At 41.6% G+C, this 15,006-nt stretch overlaps 4 protein-coding genes across 14 annotated transcripts; 3 read left to right on the top strand and 1 right to left on the bottom strand.

Annotated features, from left to right (window-relative positions):
- Positions 1–1,587: 1,587 nt before the first annotated feature.
- Positions 1,588–2,197, top strand: LOC124209264 (26S proteasome complex subunit SEM1-like). The gene is made up of 3 exons (XM_046607205.1): positions 1,588–1,806; positions 1,910–2,006; positions 2,079–2,197. The coding sequence occupies exons 1-3, from the start codon at positions 1,701–1,703 to the stop codon at positions 2,116–2,118; spliced, it is 243 nt and encodes an 80-aa protein (XP_046463161.1). The 5' UTR covers positions 1,588–1,700; the 3' UTR covers positions 2,119–2,197.
- A 442-nt stretch (positions 2,198–2,639) lies between these two features.
- Positions 2,640–6,353, top strand: LOC124209262. 6 transcript variants are annotated; one of them, XM_046607196.1, is made up of 16 exons: positions 2,640–2,790; positions 2,845–2,958; positions 3,029–3,239; positions 3,316–3,455; positions 3,525–3,735; positions 3,837–4,036; positions 4,110–4,323; positions 4,409–4,567; positions 4,680–4,739; positions 4,804–4,875; positions 4,972–5,139; positions 5,203–5,289; positions 5,364–5,450; positions 5,524–5,634; positions 5,705–5,808; positions 5,901–6,353. In XM_046607196.1, exons 2-16 carry the CDS (start codon positions 2,858–2,860, stop codon positions 6,292–6,294), a joined length of 2,319 nt encoding a protein of 772 aa, XP_046463152.1. In that variant the 5' UTR covers positions 2,640–2,790; positions 2,845–2,857; the 3' UTR covers positions 6,295–6,353. The 6 variants fall into 6 exon arrangements, with proteins under 6 accessions (XP_046463152.1, XP_046463156.1, XP_046463155.1 ...); XM_046607197.1 differs by having other exon boundaries at positions 2,668–2,790; positions 2,854–2,958; XM_046607198.1 differs by lacking the exon at positions 2,640–2,790 and having other exon boundaries at positions 2,858–2,958; positions 3,034–3,239.
- Positions 6,354–7,016: 663 nt separating this feature from the next.
- LOC124209260 lies at positions 7,017–11,892 on the top strand. Of its 5 annotated transcripts, XM_046607193.1 has the most exons (10): positions 7,017–7,175; positions 7,352–7,454; positions 7,898–7,986; positions 8,266–8,375; positions 8,502–8,836; positions 8,898–9,278; positions 9,342–9,419; positions 9,489–9,983; positions 10,045–10,164; positions 10,227–11,892. In XM_046607193.1, the coding sequence occupies exons 5-10, from the start codon at positions 8,524–8,526 to the stop codon at positions 11,717–11,719; spliced, it is 2,880 nt and encodes a 959-aa protein (XP_046463149.1). In that variant the 5' UTR covers positions 7,017–7,175; positions 7,352–7,454; positions 7,898–7,986; positions 8,266–8,375; positions 8,502–8,523; the 3' UTR covers positions 11,720–11,892. The 5 variants fall into 5 exon arrangements, with proteins under 5 accessions (XP_046463149.1, XP_046463150.1, XP_046463147.1 ...); XM_046607194.1 differs by lacking the exons at positions 7,017–7,175; positions 7,352–7,454 and having other exon boundaries at positions 7,479–7,986; positions 9,345–9,419; XM_046607191.1 differs by lacking the exons at positions 7,017–7,175; positions 7,352–7,454 and having other exon boundaries at positions 7,479–8,192.
- On the bottom strand, positions 11,879–14,422 carry LOC124209263 (collagen alpha-1(I) chain-like). Of its 2 annotated transcripts, XM_046607203.1 has the most exons (10): positions 14,243–14,422; positions 13,861–14,152; positions 13,375–13,779; positions 13,142–13,312; positions 12,990–13,079; positions 12,762–12,923; positions 12,589–12,696; positions 12,468–12,518; positions 12,192–12,392; positions 11,879–12,116 (listed from the first exon to the last, which is right to left on the bottom strand). In XM_046607203.1, the coding sequence occupies exons 1-10, from the start codon at positions 14,252–14,254 to the stop codon at positions 12,016–12,018; spliced, it is 1,593 nt and encodes a 530-aa protein (XP_046463159.1). In that variant the 5' UTR covers positions 14,255–14,422; the 3' UTR covers positions 11,879–12,015. The 2 variants fall into 2 exon arrangements, with proteins under 2 accessions (XP_046463159.1, XP_046463160.1); XM_046607204.1 differs by lacking the exon at positions 14,243–14,422 and having other exon boundaries at positions 13,375–13,787; positions 13,861–13,951.
- Positions 14,423–15,006: the final 584 nt, after the last annotated feature.

Here is a 15,006-nt window from a genome sequence, read left to right as displayed (position 1 = left end):
AGTCCCTGTGGGCTTTTCCAAGCTTTCCCGTTGCATCAGTCACCCGCGCCAGGTCTTTACCGTTTAAGGTATTTTTGTGAAAGTCTATTATAACCGATTTATAATCTTGCTGAGTGAAGTTATTTTAAAATACCAATGTTTTCTTAGCGATTGACAGAATTGAAATTCTCATAGAATAAGTCGCCTGAACGCGTCTTCAAAGTGAAACCGGTGGCTTATAAAGCGAAATTATTCCGAATTTTAATTGTCAGTTTTCTACGAAAACAACGGTGAATGTTGGAAGTAGCGAGTTTGCAATTAGTTTGCTTTTGTAAGAGCGCGGTTCCATAAAGAAAAGAGGACCTTGTTAAGGGGACTTAAAAAACAACTTCAATGACAAATGATGTCAAACAGCAAACACACAGTTGAGAAGGAACTGGAACGGGCGAATCGGAGGAAACCGTGAAAGGTTTTTCAATCGAAAAGTTTTGAATTCCACGTAGAGCTGTGTCTATAAATTCATGAGAAAGACAACAGCTTATAAATAATTTAAAATTATTATTCCAAAGTTCATATCAGTGTACATACAAGGGATTACAAGCAGTCGATTAGTATTAAACCGTCGATTATAAGACGAAGGCCTATCATCCGATGTTCAAATGAAAATTCATAAATGGCGGACTAATGTCGTTGGATTTCCATTTTTCTAATATAGAATTGCGTACTTTTTTCTCTTACCTCGGGAATAACATAAAACAGTTTGATAGAAATGTAAATTCGGTGTGGTCAATCCAGTTGCTTGGGCCGAACCAAAATGAAAAAAAAAGAAGCTCAATTGTTAAAAGTCGACGGTTAGCAACAGCAGCCTAACCAACTTTTAACAGGCCGAAATGTAGGTTATTGGTCTTACATTAAGCAGCTATTCCTGTTGTCAACTGCATTACATCAGAAAATGTTTTATTCAGACTTATATGGCGTTAGATAACCAACCCTTCCTTACATCGGTATCCCATATATGCCCTTCTACTTTTATGTAATAACGGCTGGAATTCTAGAGTCGTCAGTCCAGAGGGGTCGTCTCAATTAGTTACGTACGTGAACTTGGAGGTCGATCCTGCTCAATACAATGAAATGCAGATGCAGAGGAACCTGCTATAAAATCAGAGATAACACCTCAATGTCCCTTTCCAAGGCCATTTCTTAGTCGCTTTTGAAACAGGTTCACAGAAATTTTACGTCATATCTAAAAATAAATGTTGGTTTCCTTTAGTTCCAAACAAAAAATTAATCGTGTGTAAACAATCAAATGGTGCACAACTAGGCATTATAATAAAGCAAAAGAATCTGTATAGAATCGTTTATCCTCATCGATATGCATGTGTGACCTACGTTACAAATAAGCTTATCCATTTAAAGTTCTTCTTATGACAATTCAAATTGAATTTGCGCAAATGAAGATAAGAGTTTCTAAATTTTATATTTATATTCCTTCCTTACTTTAAAATTCGCGGCAACGTTCGACTGGTTTTTCTGATGTTCACCGCCATCTGTGGTTAATATTATGTAACAAACCCAGCAGACGCCTTTTTGAAAACGCCAAGTCAGAAGTTACGATCAGTCAGCTTGAAGTCAGACTCAGAACCGTCAAGTTAGAAGCAGAACTTCAGTGAATCACTGTTAGTTGTTAAAAATCAAATCTATCTCTTAATAATAGTTCAGTCATGGCAGATGTGAAGATTGAAAAAACTGACTCCACCACCGAAAAGCCAAAAGTAGATTTAGGTCTGCTCGAGGAAGACGATGAATTCGAAGAGTTTCCGGCTGATGGTAACATTTCTTACTACCTAGCGAACTTGAAATTGCCTTTAAACTTAATTGCCTATACTTAAAATATATGTTCATAGTTACATGTACCCATTGAATATTGTAGATTGGACTGGCAAAGAAGAAGATGCTGACGATGTCAATGTCTGGGAAGACAACTGGGATGATGACAACGTTGAAGATGATTTCAGCCAGCAATTGAGGTTTGAATACTAGTAGAAATTATTAATGACTTAATTTGGCATAACCATAAAATCTTTTTATTTATTTCATAGGGCTGCTCTGGAGAAACAAGGCATTAAAATGGAACAGTGATCATTAAAATAACACACCCATTTTATTGTACCACTGTTCACTTAAAAATTGAATACAATACTGTCTCTTTTGTATTTAATTATCTTGGCATTTCTTTTAGAAATGTACTAGAATTGGATTTGCCAGTCAATTAGTTCCTTTTAAGTTATAATGGAATCCTTCCTAAATTTTTCTAATAAGTTTCTGATTGAAACCTGTCCCAGATAAAGTTGTTCCATCTGTCAATATCTTCCTTTAAAATGGGACTCCCCAGCATCATATTCCATACCAATGAACCATTCTTAAACCCAAATTTATTTTTTAATTATCAACAGTTTCACAACATTCAAAGCAGATTGGCCCTATCGCAGTCCTAACCGGAACCGCTAGGGTTCTGATTTATTTTTTAAAATTATTTTCATTTATTAATTTTAAAATTAACATTACCACAGATTCACAGATTTTATTCAATTCAGTAATTACTAGATTATATGATTATAACGTGGTCATTATGTCAAAAGTCAAATCTGTTCGATTGATTGTTTCGTAAGTTCGTTAACGATTAGTAGCTAGCAGACAGACATTGAAGTTTTATCCGTTTTCCTCACTAGACCAAGACGGCATTTGAAAAGTGTAAACAAACTGCCAAGGCCTAAATGGTTTCAATTTTTTTACGATAGCTAGAGAAAAAGGGTAAACAATTAACATAATATTATGGTGAATCAATCCAACATAAGTATATTTTAGTGTTAAAAGGACAATGGATGGGACTTGCATTGCAACTGCCAATGAACTCCAATCAGAAAATATGGATGATGATGGAAGGCCTAAAAGTACCAGTAGTGATACATCCATCCCACTGTAAGTTATATCTTTATGGCAATTTGCAGTAGACAGGGACTTCATTTAATTGTAACCATATTTTTTTTAGTGAAGATGATACCTTGGCGGACACTGTCAGTAATAAAAAACCAGTTGTAGTTCCCAGCACAATGTTTGAATATATTGGACCTGTCACAGGAAAAGACATGTCTCACTTTAAATGCTTACTGGGCTGTTTACCTTCATACAATACCAACGGTTCTCCGAAGTACATCTCTTGCTCGAACTACTCAAGATTCAATATTCGCAGGCATGTGAAGGTAGATGCTATTTTAAACATGTTAAGAGTTTAAATTTCAATATAAAACTAAAAATAAAATTTTTTTGACCTTTCAGTTAAAGCACATGGCTAGTCTGAATCAGTTTGATAATGAAACAACAAATTTACATGGATATGCAACTGAAAATGAACACCAATCAGAATTGGATGATGATGGAAGGCCTAAAAGTACCAGTAGTGATACATCCATCCCACTGTAAGTTATATCTTTATGGCAATTTGCAGTAGACAGGGACTTCATCTAATTGTAACCATATTTCTCTAGTGAAGATGATACCTTGGGGGACACTGTCAGTAATAAAAAACCAGTTGTAGTTCCCAGCACAATGTTTGAATATATTGGGCCTGTCACAGGAACAGACATGTCCCACTTCAAATGCTTAATGGGCTGTTTACCTACATACAATACCAACGGTTCTCCGAAGTACATTTCTTGCTCGAACAACTCTAGATTCAATATTCGCAGGCATGTGAAGGTAGATATATAAATCGATAACAAAATGTATTTTATTATACATCTTAGAGTTTCAATTTTTATTAATAAAACAAATAATTCAAACAATTTGTTGCCTTTTAGTCAAAGCACGAAGCTAAACTGAAGCAGTTTGATAATGAAACCAAAAATTTGCATGGAGAACCAACAAAAAAGAGGAGTAAATCATCATCTCAGAATCTGAAACAGAATTGTCAAAAGAATAATGACATTTCTAGTAAAACTGTGTCCTGCCAAACAGAATTTGGTGATTTAGGATCTAATGATACCACCACCAATCCACTGTAAGTATGCAAACATATAGCTAACGACTTAATTTTAACTGCTAAATAATTCTTTAATGTTGATACTGTATAGCAAAGACAAAGATCACTCTACCAAATCCATCGGATTCAAGAAACCAATCAAAGTTCCAAGAACAATGTTTCAGTACATTGGCCCTGGAAAAGGAACAGAAATGTCGCTATTTAAATGTTTGCTTGGATGTGTACCAATGTACAACTCCAATGGCACAGAAAAATATATTTCTTGTGCCAACAGTTCACGGTTCAATCTGCGCAGGCACGTCAAGGTTGATGCTCTCTCTTTAATCTACAGCTCATTTGAAGTTTTATGACGCCAAGGTAAAAATTTTGATTCAATTTTTTTTTTTTCAGTTCAAACACAAATCCAAACTGCATCTGTTCAATGAAAAGTCCAAGCGGCAGCGTTCTTTGAAAGAAGATCTCCCAGACAAACAGAGCGAATCTACACGGTTTCAACTCAGACCAATTCTCAACCAGCAAGAAAATCCGCTTCGAGACAAAACAGTCGGGGTACGTTTCTATCACCTATTTATACTGAAGACGTTTTGTATGCATATGTTTGGTATTCTTACTGTCTGTAATAAGAGATTTATTAATTAAAGTATTTTTTGTTTTACTTTAGGAAACTCCCCATAAGTCATTAAGTATAACGGAAGATTCGGCATCTTCCGCTAATTCACTTGTAAGTTGTCGACGCTCTTAAAGGAATCTGTTTCAATTTATTATTATACTCTTTGATATTGCAGGTTGAAACAGCCAGAGATAAAAACCTCTCCGTTATCGAAAGTTCGCCTTTACCTTTTGTTGATGTCACGGATGTAAGTTTCACAATCATCCCGTTCTTCGCTGTCTTTTTTTGTTTGTTTAATTTATGCGCTGGTTTGCAATTAATAAGTGCTGTGTTGCTGTCTCAGTTTCTCCAGATGACCCTTGATGTTCGGCCATCTTCAGCGAGAGGTGGAAATGTACCTTCTTGTCCTAGTCAACAGGAGGCTGTAGATCAAAGCGACTCCGCTTTAGAAAACCTATCGATCTCATCGAATCTTGTACGCCGAATGTACTCTTCTTCTTCTTCGTCGAAAGTATGAATAGTGTTCATTTTTTATCGTTCAAATTGCAAGTAAATTCAATTGTATGATTGACAGGAAAAATCCACCGGGACGATAGCCAACAAAGATAGTAGTATTGTTTCGAGGTTAAGTCGATCCTTGTCGACACCAGAAAATGAAAATGTAAGAAATTTTCTAAGTGACTTATAGTAGATACATAGTCCAATGTTAAACATTAAGATCAAAATTGTATGTAGACTTTGCAGTCCTGTCAAGAAGCCAAACAGACAGATTCACCTTCGAGTGTTGATATTGACTATTTGCATTTTCCTCGTGCAATAACGGTAAATACTCGCTTAAGTCGTCGCGCCGCTTTCTTTATGAATATCAGCATTAATTTTCCACTTTGGCTCATAGGTAGATCCAGTTTTCCAAGATGATATAGATGAACCAGACCCAATAGTGAATACACCGACAGCACTTTTTCGCCATTCATCTAGGTCCTCGCAAGCCATTACAAAACAAGCTGTAAGTTGTTCCATGACTGAATTAAATTCCTACGTAAAGTTTCACGGTGTAATACATTTCAAATTATTAGATAACTACGAAAGAACTTTCAAAAACAGTAGAAGGCAGAAGTATAAAAGATGGTGCACAGTTGAACCCTCATCTAATAAAACCTTCTGCGCTCCCTCTGAAAGAGTACGTAATAATTTAACTATTTGAATTTCAATTATTTCGAGGTGTGGTCCAAATGAAACTAAAATCAAAATTTGTTTCCTTACTATTGACAGGTTGAAATTATCGCCCAACGAATCCACTGCCTTTCAAGATTTATTTGGTAATCATGTCTACTGGCTCCAGCTGATCAAGCGGCCTAGACTTGTTGGCAACTCTGTTCTGTGGAACGATGTGTACCAGGAGCTTCAGCCAACGCGAATCGATACCGTTCCGGGCAAATGCGAAATCAAGTTTCGAACATTTTTACATGGAAATGTCATCACCAAATACTACAAACCGGTCAAGTTGAGTCAAAAAGCGAATGACGCCATCGATAACTACCCATTTGCCGCCTGGACACCACTGATCACAGTCTCAAGCGAAACGATTCACGTTTTAAAGCTCGCTCGCATCACGGGGATCGACGATCCAATGCTGCCACTCATTCCAGAACTGATCATTTCTTGACAGTTGTTCTTAATATCTCACCCGGTTGTAAAAATGTGGATATTAAACGGATGATTTCGCGAAATTTCTTAAATACGGATTCGCCCAACTATGCCCTCGGCGAAATACGCAACCCTTTTTCCACTATTCTTAATTTGTATCCGGTGCGGATTAAAGGTAATCTCATCCCTATTATCTTTCCCAATTTTTTATTTAACTTCAACTCATTACTTGGGTAATTGTCCTTAAATCCTCAGTTTAACGCCAGTTCCTAATCTCTCATCCTTTCAAGAAACAGGTTCTGAGATCAGTCGACAAAATCTTGCGCACCTGCTTCCATCCATACCCAGTCAATCATTTTCTTCTCTGGCCACACCACTTCAACTAAATCCTCGCGATTGCAAATAGATTTTTACCTGTAATTAGTAAAATTCCTCGTCCTCATTAGCAGCATAGTTTGGGCGTGGCTTTTAAGACAGCTTATAGCCTTTAAAACTTCCAGCCCTACGCCCCCACTGCACACGGATCATTTTCGACTGGCTTGTTCTTGTTCTACTAAACTAACACAGTAAAGTTGAAACTTGCAGGAAAACCTGCCCATCTCTCCAGACCCATTAAATGGACAAAGTAAAGAATTCTTTTTAAACTCTTAATTGTTTCTACCTTTTTGAATAGCCACGCCTTCATTACCATAGGTAGAATTCTTGAACCGGACCTGTTCTTCCGTGCCTTTAGGTGGTTTGGCTAGGGGCTAGGTGCTGCGTGTTAGTGCGGCGATCGTAGATGCTTGTAGCGGTTCGCTTGAACTGATTTCAATGGATGGACGGAATTCGCTGAACACGTGTTCTCCATTTCCTTCCAGGTCTTCCAGCCCACTATATAGACGCATCCAGGTAGAAGCGGTACCTGAAACAGCGAAACAAATTCGGTTTCATTCAAGTGAAATGCAATTTATATGTCGTCCCTAGGGTCCAACCATCCTTCCTTTTTTTTTATCACTTTATTGTTAACTGAATTGGGGGGTGAAAGTTCCCCCTACTGAATTCTCTTCCCCCCTCCCCGGCCTGTTTTATCACAGGCTGTTCCGACCCCCAACTGGCCCCCACCTGAAAAAAAAAATAGGATGGAAACAATTCTGAAAGGCTGAGCAGCTGCTATCGAGTTACAATCTCCTGGAGAAGGTCAGACCCCATACTCTTATTGAACCTTCTTTTCCATTAAAAAACCGAGTTTCAATTTTCAATTTTCAAAATTTGAAGGACGCCATTCAGACGGGCAAACATTTGTCATCTTTTGAAAATCTTTTTGACAACTCCTTTATTTCATTAGTTTTCGCAAACTTTTGGGCCATTTTGGGATGCCTGAATTTCGTCTTTTATTTTCCATTCTATGAGATTTCGTTTCTTATAGGTTTAACCTGTAGTATAGACATTTTATACATCTACCCCCATATGGGGTCGACGAGCCGACAGTCCCATAGCTACCGTAAAGAAACCCAAAGCATTCCTTTTTTCTAAGGGGGTACGACCCCTAGTCTACCTCGCTTCCCGGCAGTTGAAAGTGTGTCCGATTTCAGTCGTAGTGCAGACGTCCAACGTTCAACTGTGTCGCTTGCATGTCTCAGGATTCGTAACTCCTCACTTTGAATGGATTTCCAGTTTTGGTGCCTGTAGATAACGGGAAAAAATTGTGATTTCATCATTGTTCTATCCAGTAAGTGAAAATCCTAGTTTCCTTAATTACCGTAGTGGCCATGTGTGTTAAATAAAACAAAGTGTTGCAAAAAATAAGCGATCCATCATACAACACGATGACTGCAAAGACAAAAGAAACTTCTTTGTGGATGCTGCAAGACGTCCGTCATTTTTGACAGTTGCTGATTTTGTGTTTAGTAGAGAATAGCTTTTCTTCTCTACACTGTAATTTTTTTTTTTAGTTAAGTAATCTTATACTTTGAAGGCCTTTGTTTTCTAAAATAATTGCATTGTTTAGTGTCCTCATTAGCAGCATAGTTTGGGCGTGGCAGCTTTCAAACTCTCAGCTCTACGCCCCCACTGCACTCGGATCATTTTTAACTGGCTTGTTCTACTATAACTAACACAGTAAGTTGCAACTTGCAACTTGAACTTTGCAACTTACAACTTGAAACTTGCTTGAATTGAAAAACGAAAAGTGAATTCTCTAGATTGTGGATAAACAACGTTGTTTTTATTGTTGTGTGATCACAGATTACGGACATTCCGATTCGAGATGGAAAATATGTGCATCATCAAGATTGCGGATGAGAAGCGTAGGACGCGAACTTTGATCCAAGGGTCGGTCAAGAGCACGCTGGAGAAGCATTTCCAGATGGAACAGAGGCCGTCGCTGGAAACCATTGCCAAACTGGCGGCGTGTTTACGAATTAAAAAGAAAATCGTCCGCATTTGGTTCTGCAACCGGCGATACAGGGAGAGATACATGAAACCGCTCACCCCATCAAATACTACATCGGTCTCACCGATTCCGGCCGAGATTGTGGATCCTCTCGATTCCGCCAACTTGTCGCCAGTTCAATCAACAGGTCCTTATCATCACCAAAATCACTAAATATGAACATTGTACTCAATTTCTTTTATTTGCAGCTGAATTGTCTCCGAGTGTCCAGGACTCGCTTCGGCCGAGTGTCCAGGACTCGCTTCGGCCGAGCGTCCAGGACTCGACCGTCTCGTCTGGCACTCCCAACAAAAGGGCGGTGCTGGAAGGATCGCCCAAGGATGCTCTGGAGAAACACTTTGCAATGGAACCCAAGCCGTCACTGGCGACCATCGCTTGGTTGGCCGATTCTCTGCGGATGAAAGCGGAAGTAGTGCGCACCTGGTTCGGCAACCGACGCTGCAAGGAAAAACGAATGAAGAAGTTTACCACTTTAATGACGCCCATGAGACAAACTCGACTGTCAGCTTCACGAGTTTTGAGGAGCGGCGACATTGCGGATGAATCTGTCTACGGAAATAACTCGGCAGGTTAGTTATTCACAATCTCAGCTTCGTAATTGAGTTAATTGTAATTATCCTTTTAATGTTTAGCAGATTTGAGCGGTATTGGTGTGGATCCTTTGGAACGTCCTTCGTTGGACAGCGTTGAAAGTGAAATTTCCTTAGCTGGTACGTCGAAACGATCCTTCTCACAACTGTGACGTAATATTACAATTATTTTTACAAAAATTTCAATAGAAGATCAAACACCTGGACAAGCAACAGCCGAAACCAATTCAATAAGTGAGGAGACAAATAATGAGATGCCTGAAATTGAATATTCTGTCGAATCGCCGGAGCAGGAGGATTCGACTGTCCCGTCTGACGTTCGTTTCACCAGCTGTCAGCCCCGTCAGTCCAAGACGTCCAGGAAGAGGACGTTGATCGAAGGATCGCTCAAGGATGCGCTGGAGAAACACTTTGACCAAGACCCCAAGCCTTCGCTCAAGGCGATCGTCTCGCTGGCCCGTTCTCTCCGTTTGAAAGCGAAAGTGGTGCGCGTCTGGTTCGCCAACCGACGACACAAGCAAAAGTACTTGAATCCAATCGCCAAATCAAATAGGCCAGGAAATCGGACAGCTACACAAGCTCCGGTCCCTTGCCAAATCGCGGATGAAACCACCGACACTGCTATGAGGGATGTCGTTGAGTCTTTTACCGGAAACAATTCTTCGACAGTCGAACAAATAACTGGTAAGTTGATTTTCATCAAAGCGATCGTTATAGTTTCTAAATATTTTTGAATGTTCGATAGATTCTGATCAAAATGACGAATCTATTCCAGCGAGTGAGCCAACTGCAATGCCTGAAATTATCAGCAGTCCATCAAATTCAACTGCACCATCTGAAACCGCCGCTATTAAAAGAACTTCCGGTACGTTTTGGATTGACACATCACACGATTTTCGCTTAAACATTAAATATTTCTTTTATTAGGAGGTTCGTTCAAAAACGGTAGACCATGGGGTCCTCTTTCACGTCGCCAACCAGTGATTGAAGATCAAACTGAGACTGAACAAGATGAAACTGAAATTCCGGAAACACTTTTGGAGTCGACGAGAAAACTTCGTTTCGCCGAGAGGCTAATCAAAAGATGCAAGAAGATTGGCAACCAGAACGAGATGGATGTGTACGCCATCCCACTCATCAGATCAGCCGAGTCTGATTCCACTTTCGAGCGGTTCTCTTTCGGCCTTGCCGATGAGCTGGCAGAGCACCGGACGGTCCTGGTGCTGGGCGCCGACGGATCGAATCGGTCGAAATTCATCAACGGAATCGTCAACTTTATCTTCGGTGTCGAGCAGGACGACAGTTTCCGTTTCCAGTTGATCGACGAAGAAGAAACGAACGGCGTCAAGGTCTACGACATCCACCACACCTTTAGCTTCCGCGTATCGTATTCCATCACGATCGTCGCCGCGCCAAGTTACGACACCGTCACCAACGACTCGCAATATTTCAGAGACCAGAACGTTGCCAAAATGTTGCTGGGCGCGATGGAGAAGGACGGAGGCATCCAGCAGCTGGACATGATTTGTAATGTTGTCACAGAAGCCGTCGTCGACCAATCATTCATGTCCATGTTCGGCAAGGACATGGCCGGAAGCATCTACAACTGGCAGCCGTTCAACCACCTGGGCGACACCGGCTCATGGCTAGAAGTGATCCAGCGCTTCTGCACGGCCCTGGCCGACAATACCAATCCCAAATCGCTGTCGCTGACCAAACAGGTGCTGCAAGAGCGGAAGCAGATGGAAGCGGTGACGGACGGATTGGAGTCGCTGGTCAAAATCGGACACGGCAAGATGAAGGAGATGGACAAGGCGAAGCAGATGATCGTCTTTTGCGACTCGCAGATCCAGTCGACGGACGAAGAGGAAGACGAGTGTTTTGTGGTGGAAATGAAGAAGAAGGTCGAGCTTCCGGCCGGAGAGTGGGCCTACAACTGCAACCGCTGCTACGTCACCTGTCACGACGCGTTCTTCAAGGAGGAACCGGTCGAGGACGGACATTTGAATTCGGAGGATCTTTACGAGTCGACCGTCACCGGCTACTGCTCCGTCTGCCCGGACCAGTGCAATTTGATTATGCACTCGAACCAGCCCTACCGCTGGGTGTCGGTCGAGAAGGTGACCAAGGTCTCGCCCGATCTCGGCAAAATCCAAAGGAACGAAGCCGAAATCAAGTGGAAGGACATCAAGTCGAAAGGTCGGGATCTCATCAAAGTGCTGGAGAAGGATCTGGCCGCAAACGGCAAGGTCGCCCTGGAACATTTCACAGCCACCTGGCGGTGCATCCAGAGGCTCAACAGGATCGCTCTCCGCGGTAACTCGTTCCTGACTCGGAAAGTCTTTGACGTTCTCTACGACGCCGAACAGCTGATCAAAGAACTCGGCTTCCAGGACGGATTAGCAAGTTTGAAGAACTAGACGTTATGTAATTATTTGTTGTCTAGTTTTAATACGTGTAATTGTACAACTTGTAATAATGATTGTGGCAACTTGATCAACCATTCAGATATCATCGGTCTCTGTATTTTTAAATTTTTATTATTTTGTCAAAAGAAAATGAGCGCATCAAAGAATAAATTCTGTATCTCCATCTTGCCAAATGTATTTTTGATTAATTTCTAATAATAACTGGTACAAGTTTTTGGTATCCCAAATATACATTAACAATATGATAATCTATTAAAGCAATTAGCAACAAATGGTGCGGACTAAATTTAACCAACTCCAGGCACTCCAGGCACTCCTGGACTTCCGGGAATTCCATTTTGACCTGCCGGCCCGGCCTCTCCAGGTATTCCATTCTCACCCGGCAAACCTGAAATTCAAATTGGTTTTCAACATTGACAAAATGTGACGACATTTCAGCTCGACTAATAATTATTGAGCTTACCTGGACTTCCAGGCGATCCCGGTGATCCTGGACTGCCAGGTGTACCTCCTGTGCCTGGCGTTCCTCCAGTGCCAGGAGTTCCTTCCGGACCAACCGCTCCTGGAATTCCCGGTTCGCCAGACTCGCCAGGCAGTCCAGGAGTGCCTGGATCTCCGTTATCGCCGGCCGTTCCATGTAGGCCATGAAGTCCCGGATCTCCGCCTTTAATTTAAAAAAATGGTTTAAGTAAAATTTTAAAAATTGACTACCGTATTATAAAAGAGTATTTAGATTTACCTTTTCCGTCCGTTCCGTCTTGGCCGGGCGTGCCACTTGGCCCAACAGGACCTTGACATCAAAATCTTAGATGTACAGACTGATACTGTATTTATAACCATCTTATTAATATTGTCTATACCTTGAGCTCCTGTTTGTCCATCTTGACCTTCTTGTCCATCTTGACCATCTTGGCCGAATTGGCCGGCTGTGCCGTCACTGCCGTCCTTTCCATCTTGCCCCGGTGGCCCTACATCAAAATTCCGATGATTAAAGTTATCTGCTGGTGAATGGGCATAAATTAAAATCCTTTACCTGGCGGCCCCGGAGCTCCGTCCTGTCCATCTTTTCCGTTTTGGCCATCTCTGCCATCCTGGCCGTCCTTGCCGTTTTCGCCCGGCGATCCCGGCGGACCTTGAGCTCCATCTTGCCCGTCTCGCCCATCTTTTCCATCCTGCCCATTTGTTCCAGACAATCCTGTTTCGTAATTTGTTAAAATTTTTTAACAGCTGCGTAATTCCAGTTAAAATTATAAATGATTACCTGTCAGGCCGGGAGCTCCGTCTTGTCCATCTTTGCCATCCTTGCCTTCGACTCCATCTCGCCCGTCTTTTCCATCAGTTCCGTCTCTCCCTTTTATCCAAATTTTGAAATTAAAAAATTGTTGGAACAAAAACTAACAGAGTCGCGAATACCTGAAACGCCGGGAACACCCGGCGGGCCTTGTGATCCTTGTACTCCTGGCGGTCCCTGAACGCCCTGAACGCCGGAAGAACCCTGAACACCTTGCAATCCTTGAGGCCCTTGCACGCCAGGCGGTCCTAGCGTGCCGGGCATTCCATCTCGTCCGTCTTTCCCTGGAGGCCCTAATTAATATTCAATTGATGCGCTTTTACAACTGTCAATGAAAATTAATTTTGACTTGTACCTGGCGGTCCCATTAAGTTGAAGAACCACGGCAACCCAGAGCCACTGGATTGTTTCTTTTTGTGATAATAGTGCTGATGATGATCCTCCTCATCGTCTTCATCCCGAACGATACCGGAAGGTTTGCGATTTTTCGAATTGGGTTTTCTTCTTCTTTTAGTTTGGTTATTAGCCGCCGGCCAGACGGGCCTCCTGCCTTCGGCTATTCCGCCTAAATTGAACGAATTCAAATCTTGGCGCTCCAATTTGTCGTCGTCGTGTTCTATTAGCGGATAATTAATGCGCAATCCGGCGACGCTGCTCTTCTTCAAAGCCACCAGACCCGTTTGACCCATGGACGACAGTATCCTCGACCATTCTCCTTTACTTTTGGATTGTTCACGGCTGGGAACGGGACGGCGATGGCCTAATCAACTGAGAACAAATTAGGCCCAGTAAAAATTTAAATTTGGTGCATCCACACATTGCGTAATGTTGGAACCCCTACCGTAATTGACGATTACCCGCGATGGATGGTCCCACATTTCGTAATGAGACCGGACTGGAGGCGGCCAAGAGTCAAGTGATGGATATCCATCATCGTGAAAATAATTCGGATATCTGATAACTCGTCTGGGATGTAATTCCTGTCTGTAATAGTGTCCCCTATGCTGGTAATAAGGGAAATAAGAGCGACTGGATCGAGTCAAATGAATTGCCCGGCTGTCAATAACTGTCGAGTTGCCCGTCGGGAACGCCAAATAAGCCGCTACCAAGTACACTAAAGTTCCAACAACAAACTGCAACACGAAAAAATAACACAGAGAGACAATCAAATAAAAAACAGAATAGACTTTCATTGATGGAAAAACAACAAAATGTCAATTTACCAGAAACTTCATGTTGTTGGCGATCACTTGAGCAGCGAAAATCAAATCTACTCGTTCAAGATGTTTTCGTTCAAGTCCAGCAGATTTATCACGTTGCAAACGCCATCACTACTACTGGCGCCCAGCTCAGTTCGGGGACTGATGTGAGCGCACTCACGCCGAGTTCAAATAGAAAGCGCTAGACTAAAGCGTTCACCTTTATTATTTTCTTTTTTTTCTTAACAATAAGAATCCCGTATAGGTATTTTTGTTATTTTTTTTTCTTCTTCTGAGCTTTCGTAAGTCCCCGAAGGGCGGATGCAAAGTGGGTTAGGTCAGCATATACAACAACGTCTCTCTCCCGCTGCAGCACTGTTCACAATTTTCAGCTTTGGGCGTGAACTTTTTTACAAACTCAAAGCACGGACCAACTACCTGGCGTGTACCCGCATAACCTTTAACCGTTAAGTGAATAACGCAAGTCTAATCGACATGTAGCAAAAGCTCACGTGCGCGTTTGCCTTTATAACGCCAAATCATTTTCTTTCGAGTGACATTTGAATTCCCGCGCGCAACTAGTCGTCGGCGGACCCCAAATTGGGATTCTTTTCTTTTACGATTTTTGTTATATTTCCCGATTTTTAGAATGTTTTTTTTATCTTTCCGCAAGAGCGTAATAAAATGCCATTTGAGTGTTTCCGCGATTGCGGAAGATCTGATACCTTGCAGTGTGTATTTTCATCCACGTTTGGTCAGAAAAGGAGAAGCTCGGAGAGACTCTAAAA

The sequence above is a fragment of the Daphnia pulex genome, chromosome 12 (genome assembly GCF_021134715.1).
Source record: "Daphnia pulex isolate KAP4 chromosome 12, ASM2113471v1".
NCBI classification, from domain to species: domain Eukaryota; kingdom Metazoa; phylum Arthropoda; class Branchiopoda; order Diplostraca; family Daphniidae; genus Daphnia; species Daphnia pulex.
Note: the sequence above shows the minus strand (reverse complement) of the source record. Positions and strands in the feature narration are given on the sequence as shown.

Coding starts and splice junctions, on each gene's coding strand:
- LOC124209260 (XM_046607193.1), top strand. CDS start 8,524: ATGGAAAATATGTGCATCATCAAGATTGCGGATGAGAAGCGTAGGACG. Junction 8,837..8,897: donor GTCGCCAGTTCAATCAACAG/GTCCTTATCATC, acceptor TTTTATTTGCAG/CTGAATTGTCTCCGAGTGTC. Junction 10,165..10,226: donor CGCTATTAAAAGAACTTCCG/GTACGTTTTGGA, acceptor TTCTTTTATTAG/GAGGTTCGTTCAAAAACGGT.
- LOC124209262 (XM_046607196.1), top strand. CDS start 2,858: ATGGATGGGACTTGCATTGCAACTGCCAATGAACTCCAATCAGAAAAT. Junction 2,959..3,028: donor AGTGATACATCCATCCCACT/GTAAGTTATATC, acceptor TATTTTTTTTAG/TGAAGATGATACCTTGGCGG. Junction 3,736..3,836: donor ATATTCGCAGGCATGTGAAG/GTAGATATATAA, acceptor GTTGCCTTTTAG/TCAAAGCACGAAGCTAAACT.
- LOC124209263 (XM_046607203.1), bottom strand. Junction 13,080..13,141: donor GGGTGTTCCCGGCGTTTCAG/GTATTCGCGACT, acceptor TTTGGATAAAAG/GGAGAGACGGAACTGATGGA. Junction 12,519..12,588: donor TGGACAAACAGGAGCTCAAG/GTATAGACAATA, acceptor TTTGATGTCAAG/GTCCTGTTGGGCCAAGTGGC.
- LOC124209264 (XM_046607205.1), top strand. CDS start 1,701: ATGGCAGATGTGAAGATTGAAAAAACTGACTCCACCACCGAAAAGCCA. Junction 1,807..1,909: donor CGAAGAGTTTCCGGCTGATG/GTAACATTTCTT, acceptor TGAATATTGTAG/ATTGGACTGGCAAAGAAGAA. Junction 2,007..2,078: donor GATTTCAGCCAGCAATTGAG/GTTTGAATACTA, acceptor TTTATTTCATAG/GGCTGCTCTGGAGAAACAAG.